At 39.9% G+C, this 23,997-nt stretch overlaps 1 protein-coding gene across 7 annotated transcripts in view; it reads left to right on the top strand.

Moving 5' to 3' along the window:
- Positions 1-23,997, top strand: part of SOX6 (SRY-box 6) — a 528,512-nt gene that overhangs the window by 295,042 nt on the left and 209,473 nt on the right. For all 7 annotated transcript variants that reach the window (XM_019551786.1, XM_019551785.1, XM_019551787.1 and 4 more), the window contains 2 exons: positions 12,685-12,857; positions 16,978-17,046. In XM_019551786.1, the coding sequence (XP_019407331.1) occupies positions 12,685-12,857; positions 16,978-17,046 (242 nt within the window). The remainder of the gene's footprint in view (positions 1-12,684; positions 12,858-16,977; positions 17,047-23,997) is intronic.

Consider the following 23,997-nt stretch of genomic DNA (forward strand, 5'->3'; position numbering starts at 1 on the left):
TGGGAGCCTACCACATGGTGTATATCTGAGATGTATGATAAGGGTTAATTTGTATAATGCCTCTGATTACACAATCAACTGGCAAACAGCATTCTGATGATGAAATTCTTAGAATGATACTGAGCTTTGGTGCATGAAATTCTGTGGCAATAGACTCTGGAATTTTGCCTCCTCTGATTATCTCGGGTATACTGTGGACCCTATTACCACAATATTGCCACCTTGTAAATATTTAGTGTGTACATCCTCCCAACACTGCTATGAGCTAAAGAAGCACTGTCATGACCACTGTATGTAGAGGGAAATGAGGGACAGTGAGGCTGAGTGGTTTATCTGTGATGGAACAGCAAATTGTTCCTGACTTTTTCAAATCTCAGATTAGCAGCATAATAGCTGGACCATCTTTTCTCACATCTTGCTTGCCTTGCTTGCTTTCACATAAGCATGTTGGAATCAAATCCTGTAAACTTGACAAAGTCAATGACTGTAATGACTGTTACTCCAAGTACACCCCATGCAGTTCATTTAAACTGGGTTACTAACATCTTGGACTATACTTTTCTAAATCACCTGTCAAAATTACTCACTTTTCTTTTCCTTTCTACATCTGTTTGTGTTTGACTTGTATGGCTACTCACATTACTCACTGCTCGTGGCCTCTGCTGTCTGATTATCTTCTACCTCAGCAACAACAGGATAATCTATTGGTAGTTTTTAGTTGGAGTGCACGATATGCATTTTTCTGCATCTCCTCATTGTTGACAGATTCTTTCTCTTCCCCACTCTCTCTCCAAACAGAGCCTATTGAGAAATGTTTTCTAAATTCATGCAGCTCATCTGACCAGGAACAATGCATTCAGAAACTCATGTTTTGTTTGTTGCATTTACATGAATTAATGAATGCAATAGCACATGTTTCTGACTTTGTTGCTAGTGGGATGTATTCATCTTTGATATATTTGTCATATACCATTCTAATATTTATTTGTTTATGTGGGAATACTGTTAACATTTATGTTTAAAATATGGGAATTCAGCCATTTCCCTAATAGGTACGTACTTGAGGAGGCTGTGAACAGTATCATAGAAAATTAGGTTTGGAAAAGATCTCAGGAGGTCATCTAGTTCAACCCCCTGCTCAAAGCAGGACCATCCCCAACTAGATCCTCCCAGCCAAGGCTTTATTGAGCCAGGTCTTTAGAACCTCCAATGATGGAGATTCCACAACCTCTGTGGGTAGTTTATTCCAGTGCTTCATAAATTTTATAGATAGATTTCATAGATTTTTAGGGTTGAAAGGGACCTCAGTAGATTGAGTTTGATCCTTTGCCATGGAAAGAGCTCTGGGGTCAAACAACCCCAGCCAGGTGTTTGTCCAATCTCTTCTTAAAGACCTCTAAAGTAGGGGAGAGCACCACCTCACTTGGAAGCTTTTTCCAGGTTCTGGTAACCTGTGCCATAAAGAAATTCTTTCTAACGTCTTGTCTAAATCTGCCTTCTGTCAGTTTGTAGCCATTGTTCCTAGTTACTCCAAGGGGTGCCCTGGCAAACAGAGTATCTCCTATTCCTTGCTGCCCCTCCTGGCTCCCCCGATGAACTTGTAGACAGCCACTAGATCACCTCTCAACCTTCTCTTACAGAGGCTGAAGAGAGCCAGGTCCCTCAGTGTCTCCTTATAAGACCTTACCTGCTGGCCCCTAACCACACCAGTGGCCCTCCTCTGGACCCTCTCAAGGTTATTCATATCCCTCTTGAAGTGTGGCACCCAAAACTGGACACAGTACTCCAGCTGTGGCCTTACCAATGCTGCATAGAGGGGGCTCCTTAGACCTGTTTGTGATGCACCTGTTAATGTATGATAAAGTGTGATTAGCTCTGTTGATCACTTTGTCACATTGTCGACTCATGTTCATCTTGGAGTCAACTATGACTCTGAGATCTCTCTTGGCTGCTGTGCTGCTTAGAAAGTCATCTCCCAATCTATAAATGTGTTGGTGATTCCTCCTCTCCAGGTGCAGTACTTGTTAAGTGCACCAAGATGCACTTATCCTTGTTAAACTGCTTCCTGTTTTGTTCTCCCCACATTTCCAGCCAGTCCAAATCTGCCTGAATCCATTCCCTACCCTCCAGTGTGTTTACTTTGTCCCATAATTTGGTGTCATCTGTGAACTTGGACAGTGTGCTCTCCATGCCCTCACCCAAGTCACTGATGAAGATGTTGAACAGCACTGGTCCAAGGACCGAGCCTTGTGGGACTCCACTGCCCAAATCTTTCCAGGTTGATACGGACCCATCTACCACCCCTCTCTGGGTGCATCCCATCAGCCAATTTGCCACCTACATAATTATCTAAGTCACAGCTGCTTAGTTTTTTAAAAATGAGAACAGGATGTGACACCGTATCGAAGGCTTTTTAAAAATTCAAGTATATGACATCCACCTTGAATCCTGCATAAAAGTAGTTTGTGACCCGGTCATAAAAAGAAACAAGGTTTGTCAGGCAGGACATAGCATCTACCTGCTATGAATCCATGCTGGTTGCCCTTCAGTATTATTTTTCCTGTTGGACTTCCACAAATGTAATCCTTAATCATTTTTTCAAAGATTTTCCAAAGGATAGAGGTGACGCTAACTGGTCTATAGTTACCCAGATCCTCCTTCCTCCCCTTTTTGAAAATAGGGATGACATTGGCCCTTTTCCAGTCCTCTGGGACTTGTCCTGAGTGCCATGAGTGCTCATACAGTCTTGCCAGTGGTTCTGCTATGACACTTGCTAATTCTTTCAGCACCCATGGGTGAAGATCATCTGGGCCTGCTGATGTGAACACATCAAGCCCCTCCAAGCGTCCCTTTACTAGGTCGGTGTTAACCATTGGTGGGCAAGTGTTTCTGCTGTGCCTGTCTATGGCCAAATTTGGAGATATGTCTTTGTCTGTGCTCAGGAATACTGATGCAAAAAACTCATTGAAGAGCTTGGCCTTGTCCCTCTGATCCATCACTAATTGTCCCAGCCTGTCCTGTAGAGGTCCTATGTTACCATCTGCCTGCCTTCTTTTTGTTCCCTATCTGAAAAAGGACTTTTTTTTGCTTTTAATTTTTGTTGCCAGTCTGAGTTCCATTGTTGCCTTGGCCTTTCTAACTGACTCCCTGCAAGCGCGAGCCAAGTAGATATAGTCTTCCTTGGTGGAAACCCACCACTTCGACAGTCTGTATGCCTCCTTTTTCATCCCTAGGCTTTCCTGAATTTTCCTGTTCAGCCAAGAGGGTTTCATGGCTCCTTTGCTCCCCTATATCTATTAGTCCCTTTGCTACCCTTCTCATGAGAGATTTTTTCCTAATATCTAACCTAAACTTCCCTTGCTGCAACTTGAGAACATTGCTTCTTGTTCTGTCATCTGCTGCCATGGAGAAAAGTCTAGCTCTGTTATATCTCTCCAGGAATAGTTACACAACTGAAATTAATTTAGTTTCAGAGCTCAATGCTGACTTTGTTGCCACCCCTAAATAAGGTGTAGTGCATAGCTGTGTTGCCCCAATGAGTGGACCAGGGCTAACTCTGTACCTTGGAGAATCTCCTAGCACTTCAGGAAAGGTATCCAGGGCCAGTCCTATATTTAGATCTAACACAGATTATTGCCTGTGAATGATTTGGAACTATTCTATAATAATTTATGAATACTACATGTTGACCTAGTTATTGAGATGTTTACTAAATGAATATATTGGTTTAAATGGGGTTTCTGTGAAAAATGAGCAAGAAGGGGAAAAAGCATCAATATAAGCTACATCCCAGCAGACAATTTAAAAGTGTTTAGAGTGGAAGCCAAGAAAGAAAGGGCACAGAAAACACAGGAGATCAAAAGAACTGGAAGTCTAAAAGGGAAAATTCTTTTGAGTCGGGTGGTTGTACAGAGGAACCAGGCTGAGGCACAAGCTCTTGCTTGAGGGGTGTCTGAAGAAGATAGGCCTACCTAAATTACCATTGGGGGATGGGTAGGCTTTAAGTAGCATCCATGCATACTATTGATTGAAAATATTTGTTTCTCTAAATGGCTTGTTCTTACTGCAGAATAAGCAACACTTGTTTAAGGATGTTTTCTGGTGGCTTTCTTCACCACTCATCACTGATTCCTGAAAGAGATACATACCACAGGTCTGTGTTTGGCTGGACTTGCTGTGTAAGCATTGTCTACAAGTGGGAGATTGCAAACTTCTACGTAAGTTAGGTTAAGGTGGGAGGCTGATATTTATTGAGGAGCACTCAGAGAGAACAGTTAGCCCTGTAACCATGACATTTCCCTTACTCACTACATGTATGCATTAGGACCAGGGGAAATGGAGTTGTCATAATGACTCTGCTCTCTTTAATGCTAGTGCATGAAATATGGAAGCATGTCTAGGAAGGTAAGGAGATGCAGGCACAGACATGGGCTCAAATCCATCCCTTAATGATTTTCAGACACCAGAACACTAATGAGACATTGGATTAAAACAACTCTTTCCTCCCTATCAGGATGCTCTTAGAGCACAACCATTTGAAGTGTACTGGGCATCTGGAGTTTAGTATGTTTGGGTATATAAAGAATCCTGCAGATCACCAGTTAAATATTTTGGTCCACAGCAAGACTGGACCTTATTTAATCCTCTTTTTAGAGATAATAACAGAATGTTCTCCTAAATAATTATCTTGGAAGCTGCTACACTCATTTTCCACTCTTGTTTACACATGCAAGATTTTATTAATTTTTTTGTTGCAAGATTAAATTGGGGGTTATTTTCTTTTGTGGTGATTCTTACACCTTCACTGGAGAAGCTAGCCTATGTGGTTTGCACGCTAAACATGTTTGCTATTCTGCCTTCTGCAGTTGGATGTTACAAAGCACAATTGCTGCATTTATAAAACTTTTTATTGAGTAAGGACTGGACAGTAGCATATGGGAACATCAACAATTGCTAACTGATCGTGAAATAAAGAAATTCCAGTATTCTGTTATAAAAAGAAAAAAAAGTCATTCAGAACTTAGTCATATTGGTTCAGCTGTTGTAACCAAAGACTGATAAGATAATAGAAGTCTTTGTGGTTGTTTTGTAGTGAAATCCTTTATCTTTATGATGCACTTGGGGCCCTTTAGAGTAGAAAGCTTTTTAGACTGCTGTTGGAGTTAGAACTCAAATTAGATGCTAGTGCATTGGGAAAGGAGCTCCGTAGGCAGGCAGCCCTCACAAAGTGACTTTTATCTCAGAAGCTCTTCCATTAGATTGTTGCTTTCTTCCGTTTTCCTTGTTTATTTTTGTTGACTTTTGCTGCCCTATTTTATGGCATTTAAAAGGCGACCCAATCAAAAAAAGGTAAATGCTAAATGCTGGACAGAGTCTGTGAAGTAGAGACATCACAGTGTATCTGATGTGTGCTGCAGACTGCCGTGTTAGACAGAATGGTTTAACCAGGTTATCTCTGGGCAGCTAAGATCAAATATACTTTCTTTTATGTCTGGCATTGTGTTTTTGCTTTCTTCTCAAACAATGTCCATAAAAAAAAATTAGACCTGCCAGGGGAATTGATTCATAAAGGCATTCCTCCCCCTTCCCCCCCCCCCCCAAATGCTGAAATTGCTTAACTTGATTCAAAATCATTTTTGATTGTTGGTTGAATTGCTTCAGTTGATGATACTTTGGAACCGCAGTTATGTGATTTTAAGCCTTTCTCTAGCTGATAGCAAGGTTTAGTATTCCCCTTTCTTTTCTTTTTTTTTCTGATTTCATCTACTATTTTGTTATGTATAAGTCTAATAATGATTTGTTACTTAACATTTCTATTTTGCTTAGATGAACAAGACAAAAGTTTGTTCAGAAGCAGTGAGTAAAAGAGGCTGGTATTCTCAAAGCTTTAAATCAATCATGAAATTCAAGAGAAATGATAATACTTGGCAGCTGTCTGGAGACTTCTGTGCGAAGATCTCAAAGCACTTTAGAAACATTAATTATCTAGGCATAACAAAATTCCTTTGTGGTACTATTTTACCTTATCTGAAGATTGGGAAATGAGGCAGACTTGTTTAAAAAATACACAGCAATTGAATGGCAGAGCTAGGAACCTTTGCATCCTGCTTGCCAGGAACAGGAGTTACAGTCTGTTCCTGACCCATTGATGTCAATGGCAGCATTGCAGGGTCCATTGGTAAATCTGTATCTCTATTATTCCTCTTTGGCTTGGTACAGCATAGAGTTTTAGCAGTGCTTTCCTCTTTGTATGGCTGAATTTCAAAGTGCCCAGTTTGAAATTGCAGTGAGAAGCTCTGGAAATCTAAGTATGTATTATTGTTGTTCATTTTTTTCTTTCCCCACAGTTACTGCTGTGTCACTCAAAAGAGACAAGATGCTATGAGGAGAATTTCCCAATAAAATAAAATTGTGTTATTGTCCAATGACATGCAGATATACCTGTTTATAGTCTGAATTATAATACAGATGTTTGAACTGCTGTAATAGTGGCGGAGCAAATTTTCTTTCACAAGCTACAAAATAATGTGCTCTGTATTTACCGGTTCAGTTTATATGGGGACTTTAACTTCTTTCTAAACATTTAAGAAACCTAGATACATAGGAGCCCAGAATGTTGTTTGGTGTACTGTAGAAAGGCATTTGAATGCGAGACATATGAGGTTCTTATTCCTTCTTGGATAGCTCCAGAAGTATAGATAGAGCTTCTAAATAATTTTAAAAGGACACATCTTTCCACAAGATTATAATCCAAGCGCAGTCTTGGTTTATAAGTAAAATTTAGTTGATCTCTTTTCTCTCTTTGAGTGGTATTTATAGCAGCTTGATTTTTCTCACTCTGTTACATTGACCTATGACTAACATTCCTTAAAATGTTTCCTTTGATGTGTTGGTTCTGTTCAGCTTGACCACTTTCCCTCAAGACACACTCAGAGCAGCACAAGATTTATTGTAAAATCAGTAAACAAACAATAGAAAATTAAAACTTTAGAACAATGATTTTTTTTTTAGTTTAATCAGATTATAAACACCTAGGTAACACTAGGTATTGTAATAGCTGCAGAATAAATATTTACCTTAAACTTTTGATGAGGGAAATTACCGTTATGTTTACTTATGAAAACAATTTCCTTAAATAAGATTGATTTCCCATTGAGGATCAAATTTTTAAATACTGGTGATAAAGAAGTCAATGGATCAAATTCAGTAAATCTAAAGTCACTGAAATAAAGGCCCCAAAGAAAAATGTGTCAGTTTTAAAGGTCTTTCCTAACTGAAGACCATTTTGTGATAGAGCCAAAGGTTAATAAAATCAGTAGTGAATGTAGCAATTTTACAGATAAGCTATTCACAACAAGTGTAGTTACTTGAATAAAAAGCTAATTCAGTTCTAAAATGCCACATGCAGTAGCAGTGAATAGCTGCTTTTAGGTGCTTTCTGGAGGAGGATAAAATACAGAATCACAGCACTCTTCTCTTCCAGCGTCCCTGGCTGCCTGTAAATTGCTGTGAATAGGACTGTGGGCTGACAGGCTCTATTAAGACAAACTGCCTTTCTCATCGGAGAGATAAAATAAATCAGGTGTTTAGTCAAATTAAAATACTTCAAATGGAGCAGGCCCTGGGGAGCACTGATCCACCTGACAAATCTGAGAGAAACTCAAGACAGATGTGTTTTGGGGATAAGGAAGACCCCATGGAAAAAAAATGCAGCACTGTCTTTGGAGTTAGAGAACAGGAACAGTTTAGAGCAAAGAGAGAGAGGGCTACATGTGTGATATATACTATTTTATGAAAACAGGCGTATTTACTGTATGTTGATATCTTTCATATGAAGCTTTTTGTTTTATATGTTTTTATGGCAAATCCATTTTACAGATAGCTCTATTTTTATTTTATATATATATATATATATAAAAATATTTTAGTCAGCAGAATGGTTTATTTACTGGTGGTGATTTTAGGGATCTCGGAGCTCACTGCAGCAAGTGAATGAGAAGCCGATAATGATGGCACACAGTTAGTGATGACCTGTCTTGGCCCAGCAAGAACGGCTTAATCTGGTCAGCATTCTTAGCAAGTTGTTTTTTTATTAGGGTTTAAATTGTATAATAATGATAGGAATTTTCTATTCCAGAATTAAATTATTATATTACCTTGCCTTCAACAACATTCAGGAATCTAATGCTTTTTCTTCTTCTGAGTGGTGTTCAGCTACGTTGCCTCATGTTTCACCAGCATTCTCATTATTTACAAGGCGCTTGCTATATAGGGTCATCAGTCCTATCCCACTGTTGGATTGCATGGCACAGAAAACAAATTAAATAGTGTTTTAAGTAGGATTAATAATTTTAGGCATAGTTTTCTTTGAAAACAATATTACTGTTTCCCAAATGGGAAATTTTAGCTCCTGCCTGCCACTGTATGCAATTCAAATAAGAAGAAAGGAGTTCTCTTAGATGCTTGTGTTTTATCACACCCTTATCAAGCACTTGCAGCTAATTATAACAGAATAATCAAATGTCACAGCTTTAACAGGCATTTTGTGTGCTAGTTTTATACCCACATTATAAAGCAAATACAGAGTGGGCAGAGTAATATGGTAACTGAGTGGAAGATTAATGCCTGCCTGGGGTGTGTAAAATATTTTATGACTCTGAGAACTGGGCTCAGAATTTCAAGTCAGAAGCTGCTTGACATAACGTGGAAATCTCAAGCCGTAGGTTCCCTGAGTGGCTCTGAATGGGGATGAGTGTCAGCCTAAGCAGAGACTGTGCTTGCCATTGGTGTTCTGGATTATGTGGAGCAGTAGGTCTCCAGTGGCTATGGTGGGTGGGTAAATGGGTTTCCCTTTGGCAGTACAGAGCATGTTTCTGAGGTAGTTTGTCCCTGAATAGAAATTTAGCTACAGGGTAAAAATTTCAAAAACACCTAAGTGACTTAAACTGTAGTATAAACTTTTCAAAGGAAACTTTAAGCACCTAGGAGGCCAAGTGACTTAGGATCTATCTACACTGCAGTGTTAGATACCTGAGCCTGCACAAGTAGCAATCTAGATGTGGCAGCACAGAGCTCAGTGCTGACTTAATTTGGCCTGCCAAGAACTTGGGTAGATATTTCTTTAAGCTCCTAAGTGACTAAGGGGGCTTGCAACATTCGCTTAGTGGTGCAGTGGGATCTGATCCCTGATCCTAGCAATCCCATACATGTATGGCAATATGTGTGATTGCTGGGACTGGGGATCAGATCCCAAACAAGTCCCTAATGTAGATGGGGACAGGGTTCAGCATCAGGACTGGGGCAATCAGCTGATTGTTAGCATTAGGTTGTGGGTGCTACAGGTTCAATTTATGGTACCATAAATGTGGAATGTCTTTGTGACTAGCTTGCCACTTTATAGCACCATGAATCAGATGCATGTGTAGCACAGTTACTATTTATAGCACGATTAACATGTTAATTGCATCACAAGTGTAACATGTACTAGAAGCTTAAGAACCGTTATCCTTGTGGCACTTAGGCTACAAACAGATGTTATGGTTGTCCTGGAAGAAAAGATCTTCTTCTGGTTCAGACGTCCATGTCCATTGTCTCAGGACAAACCCTAAAAAGGTTTGCAGGATGAGAAGTGTTAACCCTTTGTGTGTGACAGGTTGCCCTGGGATTGCATTATTGAATCAGTGGCTGAAAAGCAGCAGTGCATTCAGCTTCTCACTAATTCCTATATGTACATGCCAGTCTCATGACTTTTCTGGTCTGGGACAAACATGGGCACAGCTGGACCCAGGACAAGTACAGCATCTGTTTGTAATCTTAGATATCTATGAGTGATGTTGATTTGAGTCCTGGAGAAAAAAATCAGATGCTGGATGAGTCCTTCTCCTCGTTGCCACCTTTTTGTTACATATTCTTAAGACATAGGAAAATGTGTGTTACAAAGGTAGATGAACTAATGATTTTTAGGTTTCGAGGCAGTTTGGAACAGGATTGCATGTAAAAGCCCTGGTGCCATTTAGATGCCAAAGAAATGAAAAAGGATCTAGTCCAAATCACTTTTTCAAAATATAACTTAGGTTTGCTGTTTGGGCCACCCATGCACAACTAGAATTGCCACAGTGTCCTCTAAGTTTTCACAAGAAATTTGAATAAACAACTGCATGACTTTTCACTTTATCTGTGCACTGGTAACATTTTTTGATGATACAGGAATTTTCCAGTCTCTCTCCTTAACCAACACAAGCATGTGTCACAGGGATGTTGAGCTAAGCTCAAAGTGTAGCTCTTCAGTTTCAGTTTAACACAACACAGTATTAAAATATGTTGTCATCAAAGGGCTAATATTTTAGACTAAAAATGTGCATGGTTTTCTTTAAAATATGAAAATCAATTATAATCAGGACACACAAAATGAAGCAGTCACCCTTTGACCCTGACCCTTGGTGTCGACAAAAGTGACTTAAGCCATACAATAAGGGGGTTCCCTTTCAGAGACAGACCAGGGCTTTTCCTGTAAGATTTTAAATTTGTAACAGTTAATCTCATGATTTCATTTAATCTTAACATTTTATAACAGTTCAACCTGCCTTTTGAAAAAAATCTAACAAAGAAATTTCTATTACAGCATTCAGAATTAACAAAAAGTAATACTTTTTTCCCAAATTGGTTGACTTTACATTTAGAGGCATAAAATATATAGGAAATATAGACCGAAAACTTCTGAAGTCCTTCCACTAATTCTCTTCTTTTCAGTTCAGTATCCCATGCCCACTGATGTAATAGTTGGGCAGCACTCATGACCAGTCTTGGATGTAAATACCTATAGATGTTTGAAAGTAATACTAGTCCATAACTAATGTAGTATAAGTAGTTGTGCATTTGGGAATCTCAGACTTGCTCAACAGACTCCCATCTGTTTCCCTGCCCCTTCTCCCTTGGAGGACAGAGAGGTTACTGAAACCTGGCAACTTCTTGTTGCCCTTCCCTACCTTGGAGGAAGGTGGAAGTATAACTTTGTTGCTAGCTTTCCCACTTCTTACTTGACCCTGTTTCCCACAATGCTGTTTTCCTTCAAAAGGTCGTAAGGTACTTTCTTGATCTGGAGTTGTCTGAAGTGGTTAGCAGAGAAAGATGACCTATTGCCTTTATATTTTTTCACTTTTTCTCTGTTTTCTTTGGGGCAGTCAATAGAATCCTCCAGGTTTTTAAGAGACTGGCTTGCTCCCTAATTTCTGATTCTTCTATAGAGCTAGCAAGAGCACTGGATTCATTTTTTTCCACTTCTGGTTGGAGCTTCTCTCAGAAGCTCTCATTTTCCTGCCATACACAGTTTGCATGTGGACATGATAATATTCTGAGTTGGAGGGAAAAGAAGCCTGTGTGAGTCGTACGCAAAGTAAAATACCGATATTTAACATATTTTTGGCTTGCTTTACAAAAGGATCCTGTATCTTTTTCTTAGGAGAGCCATGCAATTTACCCATAAACAGATCGTTAAGCATCATTAGTGCAAAGAATAAATGTACCGTAGTTTCATATTAATTAAGCACTCTCTACAGAGTAAACTTTGAAAGTTAAATGAGAAATTTTTCAGCCATTTTCTCAAGTCAAGTTATTTCTCCATGGGTACTAGGGGAGCTCGCTTTGCTTGTTCCATAACCAAGGCTAACCTTTCCCTTAGTTTGTCAATGACAGCAAATGGTCCACATACTGTACTGTTGCTACATAATGCTGTACCCATATAGAAATCTTTTAGAAATAACACCCCCCAAACAAAACAAAGCCAAACAATTCAACTGCTTTACCTTGTAAACATTTTTCTTTCCAATTTCACTTAATTTTCCCTCGGCCTTATTTATTTTTTTATGTTAATCAAAATGTGACCTGGGTAATACATTAAATAGTTATTATACTGGGAAGATTTAGTTGGAAGGAAATGAGGGATTTCATATTGCACTGTATTTAATTCAGTCATTCTCAACTAGGGTGCCGTGGCACCCTGAGGTGCCTTGAAAACCGTTCAAGGATACTGTGAAGTAACATACAATATTAGGTGTGCAAGTGTGATTCACAAGATAAACCCAGAAATTTCAAATAGGAATCACAGTTTCATAGTTAGTAGGGTTGGAAGGGACCTGAGCAGATCATCAAGTCCAACCCCCTGCCATGGGCAGGAAAGAGTACTGGGGTCAAACGACCCCGGCTAGGTGTCTATCACACCTTCTTTTTAAAGACCCTCAGGGTAGGGGTGAGCACCACTCCATAGTGTTAAAGGCAGTCTGGCCTGTTTTGGCCTCTCTGATTTCTTTGCAATAGGAAGATTGCTTTACTGTTTTTCTTTAGTCCAAAAATGATTGAAAACTCATGAGCTGTTATTTTCCAAGGGGTGCCTTGACTCAGTTGAGGAGCGCCTTGAATCTAAAAAGTTTGAGGAAACACTCTTGTCAGAAAAAAAGAAAAGAAATACCCAGTGCCAATTTCTCTACTGCTTCACAGTTGTAACATTCACTCGTGTTTGGAATATAGCTGTATGCTGGGATCTTTTAAATAATTCTTAGTAACATATGTGTTCAAACTGCCACTTTGGGGGAAAAAATGGCTTTTGTACTTAAATTAATTTCTTTGTGAATATTGTTCAAAAACTATAATCTACCTGATATTTACAGTACATCTTTCCTTCATGTTTAGGTACACCAGAAAGCCTGGCAGAAAAAGAGCGACAGCTCTCTACCATGATCACCCAGCTGATCAGTTTACGGGAGCAGCTCCTGGCTGCCCATGATGAACAGAAAAAGCTGGCAGCCTCACAAATTGAAAAACAACGGCAGCAAATGGACCTTGCTCGCCAACAGCAAGAACAGGTGAGGCTTTGAGAAACCAGCAAAAATGTTTCATGCAGAACATTAGAAGGCTCATAATAAGCATTGTTCCGCTTGGTGTTTCCTTTCCTTTCCATTATTACAAGAGTTTAAATTCCCTCATTATAGAAAAAGTATTATAAATTGCTTTTTCTTTTTCATATAGGAACCAGAGTAAAAATAGGCATGGAATTTCAATGCATTTATTTTCTAGCTGTAATTAAAGCCTTATTTCTTGCTACTTATGAGATGCAGTGTAGTAAGTCCCCCAGTAAAGCAGACTGTGAAACAACTATAATTGTTTAACTCTTTTATTCTCTCTATGACAACAAAAGAGAGAAAAATGGGTAGAGAGCTGGCACCCCAAAATATCTCCATAGAAAAGAAAGTAAGGAATATTTGTAAGAGACCAAATTGTCCTAAAGAGCTGTCCTTGTCTGGTGCAAAAATCTAACAATGATCCCATATACTAGTCCCCCAGGCATTAAATCAGACAGATCCAAATTAATGTATGGTTTTTAGGAATCTGACATTATTACTAGAATTATCTTTTCAGTTAAATATATTTTATAGGGTATATACAGCAATATATGCTCTGTTGATTTTAATGAGTTGTGACGTCTGGTATTTTATGTGCTTGAATATTTGCCCACATGTAGGAATATGGACTCATCCCCTAATGGAAAATAACATAAAGGAACACTGTAAAAAATCAGAAGTTAGAATGTCATTTAGCCATCCAGAGATGACACAGTAATTAACTATTGACACTTGTGAATAAGCTAGCACAAATTAATCTTGACACATTTGCAGACGAGTGATATCTTACAGTGAACACTTTGTAATTATATTTCAAAATGAAAATTAAATGACACTTAAAACTAGGTTGTCATGCTCAATGAAGCGAGCATGTAGCTCAACCGATTGGCAAATAAAATTCAGAATTTCAGCCACATGGTGCTTATGTACCATCGTTTACTGTGTTGAGCCTATACATCTAGACTGCGCTATGGTAATGCACTCTGGTGTTTTGGATGCATTTTTCTATCTTAGCTCTATACCGTTTAGGAGAAGCCATCAATATTAGATGAAGAGACGTAGTTTGTTTCCATCAGGAAATGAATATTCAAATACCACTATACTGTACTTAGATCTGTAACAAGATGCATACCAGTCCATGCTCGCAACAAAGCCGGCAGCGCTACCCTGCATGTTTACAATGCAAGGGAGGGTGTAGGTCACCAGCAATTCCAAATGATTCCAAACATTAGATCCAGTACCTAGGACAGATGTGTAATAGTCCCAAAAATAATTGCATTATGATTTTATTCTGAATCTCATTTCTATCTGAAACTACCACACGGTGCATTCTTTCGGAATCAGATGATTAGTATCTTTTTGGCATTTGCCTGAGCTGAGATTTGAGTTTGCAGCATGGTACAGACCAAATTCTCTGAAGTCCACTTGTGAACATACTTCACTGTAGGATGAAATGGCATGATGGATACATCATTCATAAAACAGCATAATTTAAGTGTTCTACACGTGTGTGAATAGTCCCTGCAGGAGGGTGCCCACTGCAGTTGCTCCTCTAAACAAAAATGGCACTGAACATAGATTGTATTTGTGACGATATTGTCTAATCACACAGTATCCCCCTCTCCTCCAGACTTTAGGAGCCCATTTGAGCTAATTGCTTAACTAGCAGGATAGGGTGCAATTCTTTAGTCCTTACTCATTTAACTACCATTGATTGAACTGGAAGAAGACTGCAGGACCATGCTTATAAAGAGACTTTAATCCCATTTGTGGGCAACAGTTTAGTCCCTACTACTGAGCTGGATTCTTTTCTGTTCTGCCATTTGTCATGTCTCCCAGGTCCAGTGACTGGTAGACACTGTTCAGGTGTTTGAAGACATAAGTGAGATTTATGTAGTGTGTGGATCTTTTGCTGGTCTCTGTGCAAAGGTGAATTTCTCCTGGAGCCATGAAACTAAAACACTGAGTGTAAAGGTGGGGGGGGAAGAATCTCAGAACTGATCATTTGGGGCTATGTTGTTGTTTTCTGCTAGGAGGTGTAAAAAGCTAACATACAGTTTTGTTCTGCTTTTGATGTAGTTTATCTGAACTATCTCCACTAAGGATAGAGAAAAATGCAGTGGTATATCTCAAAATCATCCTTACTGAATTCATTGTATTTTTAGTAAAAATTGTATCTGAACTGCTTTCTTATTTTTATTGTTTTTGCCTTTTCAAGTTTAAGCATAAGCATTTACTGTATGTTAATTTAAAACCGTATAATATGTCAGAGAGAAAAAAAGAAAAGTGTTTTTGCCAGGGGTCAGGGAACAAAATATTCTTGAGTTCATACTTTAACTCTGATGTTGACTTTCACTGTGATAATTCATCAGAGGTTTGACTGTCCCCCTACCCAGACAAATATTTATAGGAAGGGAAATGATACTTGAGAAATAAGTGAGTATTTTGTTACTGAATATAGTGTCATATCCTCAGCAGTGGGAGGATACAGTCCTAGCAGATGGGCAAAGTGTCAGAATTGCTAGACGGGCTCCCTAAGAAACAGTCCCTGACCAGAACTACTGAACAGTTGTCCCTCTATGGCACCAGTTCCAGCAGGTCACCTAGGTCCCATTGCCTTCCCCATATTATAACTATGTGGGGAAGTTAGTGGTACCTGCTGTGCTGATTTCTGCATAAAACTATGAATTTGAAAGGAGCAGGCCCTCTCCCCTTGCACCATGATGCTGATTCCAGGTGATTTGTAGGATGCAAGGCTATATCTGTTTAGGGCCATGGACAGAAATTACACATAAACCAATATAAGTGATGGGAAACTTGTTCAATTCTGTAATACAACAGAAATTCAGTAGACATGAATTACTTTCAAAACGGATGAACTGATTTAAGATAAACCCGGATGGATGTAGTATCAGACTTAATTGATTTAGGTTAAATCGGTTTATTGAACTTCTGTCCCAGATCCCCTCCATATTCAAGGTAACTCACAGTCCCTTAGCATCCCAGGATGCTTTGCAACTCCCCTGCAAACCTGCCTCCCCTTCCCCTTCTAGGGTGGGTGGGCTACATTAGCCCAAGCTGCTTGCTCCAGCCAAGCAAGGAGCTGTTTTAGCCCTTTGGCTTCTGGCCTGGCCCACTGTAGGCATGTTGACTGCAGTTCTGGATTCAGAAGCGAATGTGTGTTCACTTACTTATCAGTTCAAGCTACGCAGCTTAGACTAATTTGCGAAGATTGAATTGATTCATTCTTGGTCTTTTTGACTGTCTGTACTTAGTCTAGGAAACCTTCCTTCAATCTGCACATATGCCTCAGTGCTCCCTGTTTCATTATTGAGTAGACATGCTTTCCTTCCACCTATACAAGGGAAATGTAGCAGCAGACACTTAACCTCTCATTGCCACTTTCTGCATACATAAAAAGAGGGTGATCATATTTACATTTGTCAGAGCGATGTTGTGAGTCTTGATTTCTTACGATCAAGTTCTGCCACCTCTATATACTGTGTGGCACCTTACTCCTCTCTCCTCAAGAGATCATTCAAGGTAAATAAACTTGGCAGAAGTTTGCCATTAATGATTTTTCTGTATTTTTAAGCAAAATATAAAAGCTACAAAAAGTCCCATTCAGCAAAGCATGAAAACATGTGCTTAGTCTGAAGCACCTGAATATTCCTTTCCCTATTCAGGAGAGCTCTTAACATTAAGCATATTCTATGGTAGCTAACAGTAATCACCGTAGTCAAAATTAAGGACATGTTTACTTTGTTGAATACTGATAAAAGTATGAAGATGCATAAGTTTAAGCATCTGTTTTGCTGCGGTGAGGGGTTTAAATGGTTAATGTGTAATTTTAACTGGAATACCACATTTTAATGTTACATTTAAATTTGAAATTGTTTGACCACCTACATGGGTACATCTAAAACAAAATATTCACTGTTCTTCCAGTTTTTTACAATTGACTTCAATAGAAAAATCTTTAAAATGTTAGAATTAGGATAACTAATAAGAAGTTGTTTTCGCTCAGTACTATTGAAGCTTCACTGTTACTGTTTTAATTTAATGGAAAATTTATCTCTAATAGATTGCAAGACAACAACAGCAACTTCTGCAACAGCAGCACAAAATCAATCTACTGCAGCAGCAAATTCAGGTCAGTGTGTTTTATTGCTCTCTTCTGATTATACTTAAATTCCATTTACAGAAAAGGAAGAATCTAAAATAAAATAGCCACATGCTTCCCTCAAAAACCCAGTAAAGCTGTTCTTCAGGTCTCTGTGTCTTTGAAAATAATTAAAATTATATTTTTGGTGGAAACTTCTTTTGGTTAACAAGCCAAGTTTTTTTTTAAGTTATGATTTTATTTCCTTAAATTATAACATTTTGCTCCAGAATCTGCAATTATTTTCATTTATACACCATGAAAACAGCAGCAGATATTCAGTTATTGTTTGTAGATCTGTTTATTATACAGGGAAAATCAGTTTTATAAGATAAAGATGATTATGAAAAACACTCTATAGAAAATGGCTGCAATTGTCCTAATCAAAGCCAACGGTGACAGAGCAGGAAAATAGCCTTTCCCCAAAACCTATACTGAGACAGCACTAGGTACCCAGGCACTGATACCCACTCTAATATCCGAGGGACTACTGCTATACCATGACCTACAGACAGGTATGTACCTGTTGAAATACTTTGAAAGCAACTTCATAGCAACCTCATTCAACGGTAAATCATGGTTTGATTTTATGTAATCAGACCTTCTCTCTGATACACGCAGGGGAACAACCAACTGACAGCTTTCAGGTACTGTTAACTTGTGGGCCTACTGACCCTACTGCCTTTTTTCCCTCGCATATTCTACTTGGATGTCTTTCAGTCAACCTGGTCTTCAGGTTAAATTGTCACAGTCACAGTTGATAGGTTGCTGTGGGGCCAGTTACTAGTGGCATCAAGTTGGATCAGTGCAGGTTGCTTGCCTTCGTCCCTGCTGTCCAGCTAGCCAATATGTTTTAGTTGGCTGAAGGTGGAAGTGTTCCTTTCTTTTTCCAAACCCCAGTGTTTTCCTGTTCCTTTATAAATATACAGTACCATAGTTATTTTGTTTGGACTTTAATTGATATAATTAACATTTATTAACTGCTTTGACTCCTGGGGGTTGGAAGACAAAGAATTGTGAAATGTTATCATCATTGTTGTTGTTTATTGGTGGAACGTAGTTTTGAAAAGGCTATGTCATTATATTGGTTGGGAATTAGAGCTGGAGATAAAATAGTTAACATAGTTCAGGGAAATAAATATTACATCTTTTACAGCCCTGACTTTCAACACAGTTAGCATCAGTTTAAGATTATTAATCAGTTTATAATACACACAAAATCTTTTTCAGTTGGCATAAAAGCTAAGAGGAAAAAATAACTTCAGATATGAAATACAAGTAAATATATTTCAGAAAATCTCATTTCAGGAGAAATGGACTTTACTATTTCTAAAATGAACAGGCTTTAATATTTCACAAAGGACTAACACAAAGATAGTCTTTAGGGGTGTGCAAAGGAGGCCGTATTTGATTCAGATTCAGATTTGGCTCGATTTGGGAGACAGTGATTTGATTAGCTGATTTGGATCACTGACCCTATTCGATTTGGCCAAATCCAAATATGAAAATTCGATGCTGGTTTGGAGAATCAGCGATTCAGCCATAGACACAATTTTAAATGGTTTTTTTCTACATACCTCGACATACCAGGAGCAACTTGTGAATGCCGAGATGGTGGGGTGGATGGAGTGTCCCAAAGGAGCGTGGGGGTTCCCGCATGCTCGGCAGTGGACTCAGAAGTGGACTGGAACTACTTCCAGTCCACTTCCGGGTCTGCCGCTGAGCACGTTGGGGACCCCCGCCCCCCCTGCTCCTATGGGACACTCCATCCGCCCCACCATCTCAGTGTTCATGAGCTGCCTGCTACCTTGAGGTATGTAGAAAAAATATTTAAAGTTGTGTCTATGTTCAAATCATCAAATCTCTGCGAATTAATTTGGAAGTTTCCAATTCAATTCAAGGAAATTAAATGGTCTTCTGATTTGATTTGGATTTGGAGATTCGGGTGTTGAATTGGGCCAAACCTCTGCTGAATTGAATCAGTGACTGAAGCTTTGCACAGCCCTAATAGCCTCTGTAACAACAATTTCTTCTGATTTCATTACGTGCATTTTCACAGATGTTAAATTTTTGAATGCATACCAGAACATTTCTTTTAATATATGTTGACATGTGGATTTCCAAGTTATGATGCTGTAGCCCTCTGAAGCATTTGAGGTGAAGTCCTAACTTTCTGGCAAAAAAGCTCAGAATCACTGGGATATAGTGGCTGTCCTGGTCATTTTCCTCCATGACCTAGCATGATCTCCTTGGCTGCCCTTTGATTATCTAATTACAATTATTCACAAAAAATTTCTTTTAAAATGTTACTTTTGATGGGAAGTGGAACACACAAAACTGACATAGTGGCACAAGTCACGTTTTCTGAATATGGCAGAACATTGGCAAGTCTCAGTGAAAATATTCCTACTTCATATTACTGGCCCTGGGAGGTTTAGGAGTTCAACTAGCTCTTTTTCCAAGGTTTTCTCTTGGTTTTAATAATTGGCCTCTAGCACACTAACTGAATGGTGCTATTTTCAGACCACCAGTCAGAAAAAGTCTATAGAAGTCGTCATGAGCTTCCAGATGGTCATGGTAGGGTAAGAAATATATTTTGGTAATAAGAGGGGGCTTAGACCCTACGTGATGGTGCTGGCACCTCAGATAGTCTTGCTTGCCAGAGGAATGGTTTATGGATACACTACTTTGGAATATGTTCAGAACCAGGTTTCCTTTTGTATTTGGTGAACTTACAGCAAAAAAAAGTCAAAGTAACATTCATAAGTTTCCTAAAGGGCTATTGTAAACCTTTTTATGGTTAGAAAATGTGAAAGATCTTTTTTTAAAAGAAGGAATCATTAATATGCTATCAAGTGTATGGCCATGTGAAAAAGAATGTTACTTGAGTACCAGGTTGCTATTTTCTTTATGGAGATAAAATCCACAGATATTTCTGAGATTCATCGTGAAATCTTTCTGATTTGGTTGCAACATTACAAAGAGATGGTGATGCTTATGTCCTCACACCGTACTTTCCAGTAGCTATTGGTGTTCCCAATTTCACTTATTGCACTGGGATTATAGTTTCATAGTTTCATAGTTTGTAGGGTCGGAAGGGACCTGAGCAGATCATCTAGTCCGCCCCCTGCCATGGCAGGAAAGAGTACTGGGGTCAAACGACCCCAGCAAGATGTTCATCTAACCTCCTCCTAAACACCCCCAGGGTAGGAGCCTGCACCACTTCTCTTGGAAGTTGGTTCCAGATCCTAGCCGCCCTGACTGTGAAGTAGCGCCTCCTGATGTCTAACCTAAACCTACCCTCTGCCAGCTTGTGACCGTTATTCCTGGTCACTCCTGGCGGTGCTCGGGGAAACAGTGACTCCCCCAGTGCCTGCTGATCCCCCCTGACTAGTTTATAACAGGCCACAAGATCCCCCCTCAGCCTTCTCTTTTGGTGAACAGGTTCAGGTCCTGCAGCCTCTCCTCATAGGGCCTGCCCTGTTGTCCCCTGATCATACGAGTGGCCCTCCTCTGGACCCTCTCCATGCTGTCCACATCCCTCTTGAAGTGCAGCGCCCAGAATTGGATGCAATACGCCAGCTGCGGCCTGACCAGTGCCGCATAGAGGGGGAGGATCATCTCCTTGGACCTGCTCGAGATGCATCTGGGGATTAATTCTGATGCTGACTGAATTCTTGATAATAATTAGGATCTCTGCCTTGATAGTGTTTACTGTAACCTAGATACATGAAGTCATGACCACACAAATTTGCCAACAGAACTCACACGACTTATGTCTTCCACTGAGACTGAGAGGGTTTCCCTTCTGTCTACCTTCTTCCTGCGCCCCTTTCTATGTGAAGATGTTAACAAAGGTTTTAGTTGGGGCCCGTGACTATTCCTCTTCCTTCAGTGTTTCTCCCCTACCCTTTCCCAGAATAAGGAAAAGCTTCATTGGGTTTGGAGGCTCAGATAGTGTAGGATGTTCCTAGACTATGGTTTTATATCATTTGAGGTCTATTGAGTGAAAAATATATTGTTGGAATAATTCTCATTTACATGTACAGGGTAGATCTAATCCATGCGTTTTATCAGGAGAGAAATTTTCCTTCCACATACATTGATCAGGCTGGTAGCGGACTTCTCATATTCCCCTCAGGCATCTTGCAAGGATCATCTTGTCAGTTATTAGGGTTGTTGGGCAGGTGCCATGACAAATATGCATGTAGTCTCACAGGAAGAATGTGAGTTGTTAGGATTATTCAGGAGGACTTCTGTTTTAACTGGTGTTTACCCTACTTAGTCTACTATGGCCATGAGCCAAATGTTTCTTCTTTCTTTGTTCTTGCTAATTTTATTGCCTGTTTGTTAGCCAGGATTTCCCTGAAAGAGAAGTTAGTGGCCTTTGTCTCCTCCTTTATCTTGTCATGGGTTTGGGAATGAGGGAGAGCTTCCTTGCTGTTGAATGGATTTCCAGCAGTGTAACTGGGAGAGAGAGGAAGCAACATTTCTGCAACCTGAAACCCCCTGAGGAAAGTTGATGAAGTATGAGTGAGTCAAGGATAGGCTGAAAGAGGTGATCCTTCATGGATCCTCTGGCATTCCCTTCTGTCAGGATATATGAAGTGCTTTGTAGCGGAGACTGCAGTCTAGTGACAGAAGTCGCCTCCATGAAGCAGCACCACAATGCCCCTCTGACTTGAAGGGAAAACAGTTTTACATTAAAATGTGCCTGTATCTGCCCAAATGAGTTATTTGGGCTGCACAGAGTTTTAACCTGTGCACATTTGTCAGTTTAAGAAGCCTCTTTTACAACCCTTTTGTGCCAAGGATGACTATTTATGATGAAAAATGGTGAGAGTTCTTATCTTTGCTCTGTATCCAGGGAAAAACAATAATAATATTGCCCTCTTTAAAAGAGATGATAAAATGTGACTAGCACAGGTGTCAGTTCCATCTGGACATACGCCTATTCATGGCACAGCTACTTGGAAATAAGTACAGTACATTCTCTCCTCCAGTAGTCAGGGGTAAGGAATTGCTGATGCAAAGTTGTCATCATATGAGACACCCTGTATGTTTTGCTAATCTTCTGAGTTACACAGCATAGTTTTTAAAACTATTATTTTAATATTATAATGAATGTTGTTATTTAACCCATGGAGCATTTTGAAATAATTTGGAGGAGGTTTTGCATAGCAGGAAAAAGTGGAAAGACTCCTTTTAAAACAATCGCCCATTCTCCTTTTACATATCCATTACTTCAAACTGCTTATTTCCTTTAGGCTTTTCAAAGATCATTTGTCCATTCCTACCTCATTACTGTGTGCTGTGCAAGTTTATCAGCGGTGTGCCAACAGCAAATACTTTGTGTATTTCATCTATTTCATGTAAAACCAAGTCATTACAGGAGCGATGAGCTCATTTAATTTTCTCACAATTCATGATTTCTGCATATGGATTTGGGGGGGGCAGTTGTCTGGTGGTTAGAGCAAGGAAGCAGGAGTTAGAAGTTATTGCCCGTTCCACCTCTGGTTCAGTATCAGATGCAAGATGAGTCAATTTCCATTCTTTGTGCACCTATCTAAAGTGCTTGGAGATCTTCAGAAGAAAGTCTGTATCTAGTATATTATGAAACTCCATGCCTCCTTCCAAGTGCTTTCCCAACCTCCCTTTCTATATGAAGAATGTTATAGGTTACCTTTAAACCATTCTAAAGGTACTTAAGATGAGAGGGTCCATGCACTAAAATGTGTTAAACTGTGCTAATTACCCTCTAAACATCTTAAAAGGTATGCCTATTGGGGCCAGGGTTATCTTTGAGCCATTCTGCCTAGCTCAAGCTAGGGTATTGTTGACCTGTTCCATGGAGATAAAGCAATCAGTTTGCAGTCATCCAGGATCCCTGGATGCATGACTTCCAGCCCCTCTTAACCCACTTTCCCAAGTTCTACTGTCCAGGGGCTGGTCCCAAGCCAGCACCTTCCTGCCAGTGGGTAGGTCCCCACCCACATGGCACCACTGCTGGCTTCAAGCAGCTCAGGAGACCCAATTCAGTCCCGGCTAGGGAGCAAGCATTCAGGCCTGCCTTCAGAGGACAAATTTTTGAAAGCTTTTGCCTCTCTTAGCCAGGAAAATTGGGCGGTGGGGGGAGCAGCATGGCTTTCATTCCTGGCTCCCATATTCCTGGGAGGGAGAGGGAAAGGGCTGCCTAGCACTGAGTGGGGTGAAAGCATGGAGAGCCTGGGGAGCCATGCTTCCCTGGCATCCATGCTATTGCACTCTCACTGCACTTAACCCCCAGGGCACCACTCCCAGAGAAAGGATAGAGCCCTGGCTCTTGGCCAAGCTGCTGCTTCCCAGGCCTTCTAGTGGCAAGTCACATTTGTGTAGGTGAGAGAGGGCATTAAGCCTTATGCTGCAGCTGCACTGAAACTTTTCAGACGTTAACACTGCCTAATATTCCACAGATTTAGATTGGTGTAAAGGTAATTTATAACAGCACTCTTATAAGTTCTTTCTACAGACGATCGAATTAGAAAAAACTGGTGCCTGTAACTGAGAACCAGATCTTACATCTCCAAGCAGGCAAGTCTCTCATTGTTTTCTGGGGAGTTACAAAGGAGACAAGACTGCTGGACAAATAAAAACTAGAGCTAGGGGGTGATTTGTTTCATATCCTTCGAACTACATTTCTTTAAGACAGTAAAGGAAAAATTAGCCTACTCAATCAGTGTTGTGTTAAGGAAACTCATCCTGGGGCTGAGAGAGACTACTTTACAAACAAAAGGGCAAGTTCAGTGAATGGAAATCCTGAGGCTTGCCAGCAAATATCAAGCACAACTTTGCACGGTACTGGCCCTTGTCTCCCGGTGAGCCCACTATGTTACTGGTACCTTTCAGCTCTTTGCAGAACCCAGCCTGCTTTGTAGGTCTGTGATCCAGCCATGCCCTGTTGAT

The sequence above is a fragment of the Crocodylus porosus genome, unplaced genomic scaffold (genome assembly GCF_001723895.1).
Source record: "Crocodylus porosus isolate Cpor-Errol unplaced genomic scaffold, CroPor_comp1, whole genome shotgun sequence".
In the NCBI taxonomy this organism is placed as follows: Eukaryota; Metazoa; Chordata; order Crocodylia; family Crocodylidae; genus Crocodylus; species Crocodylus porosus.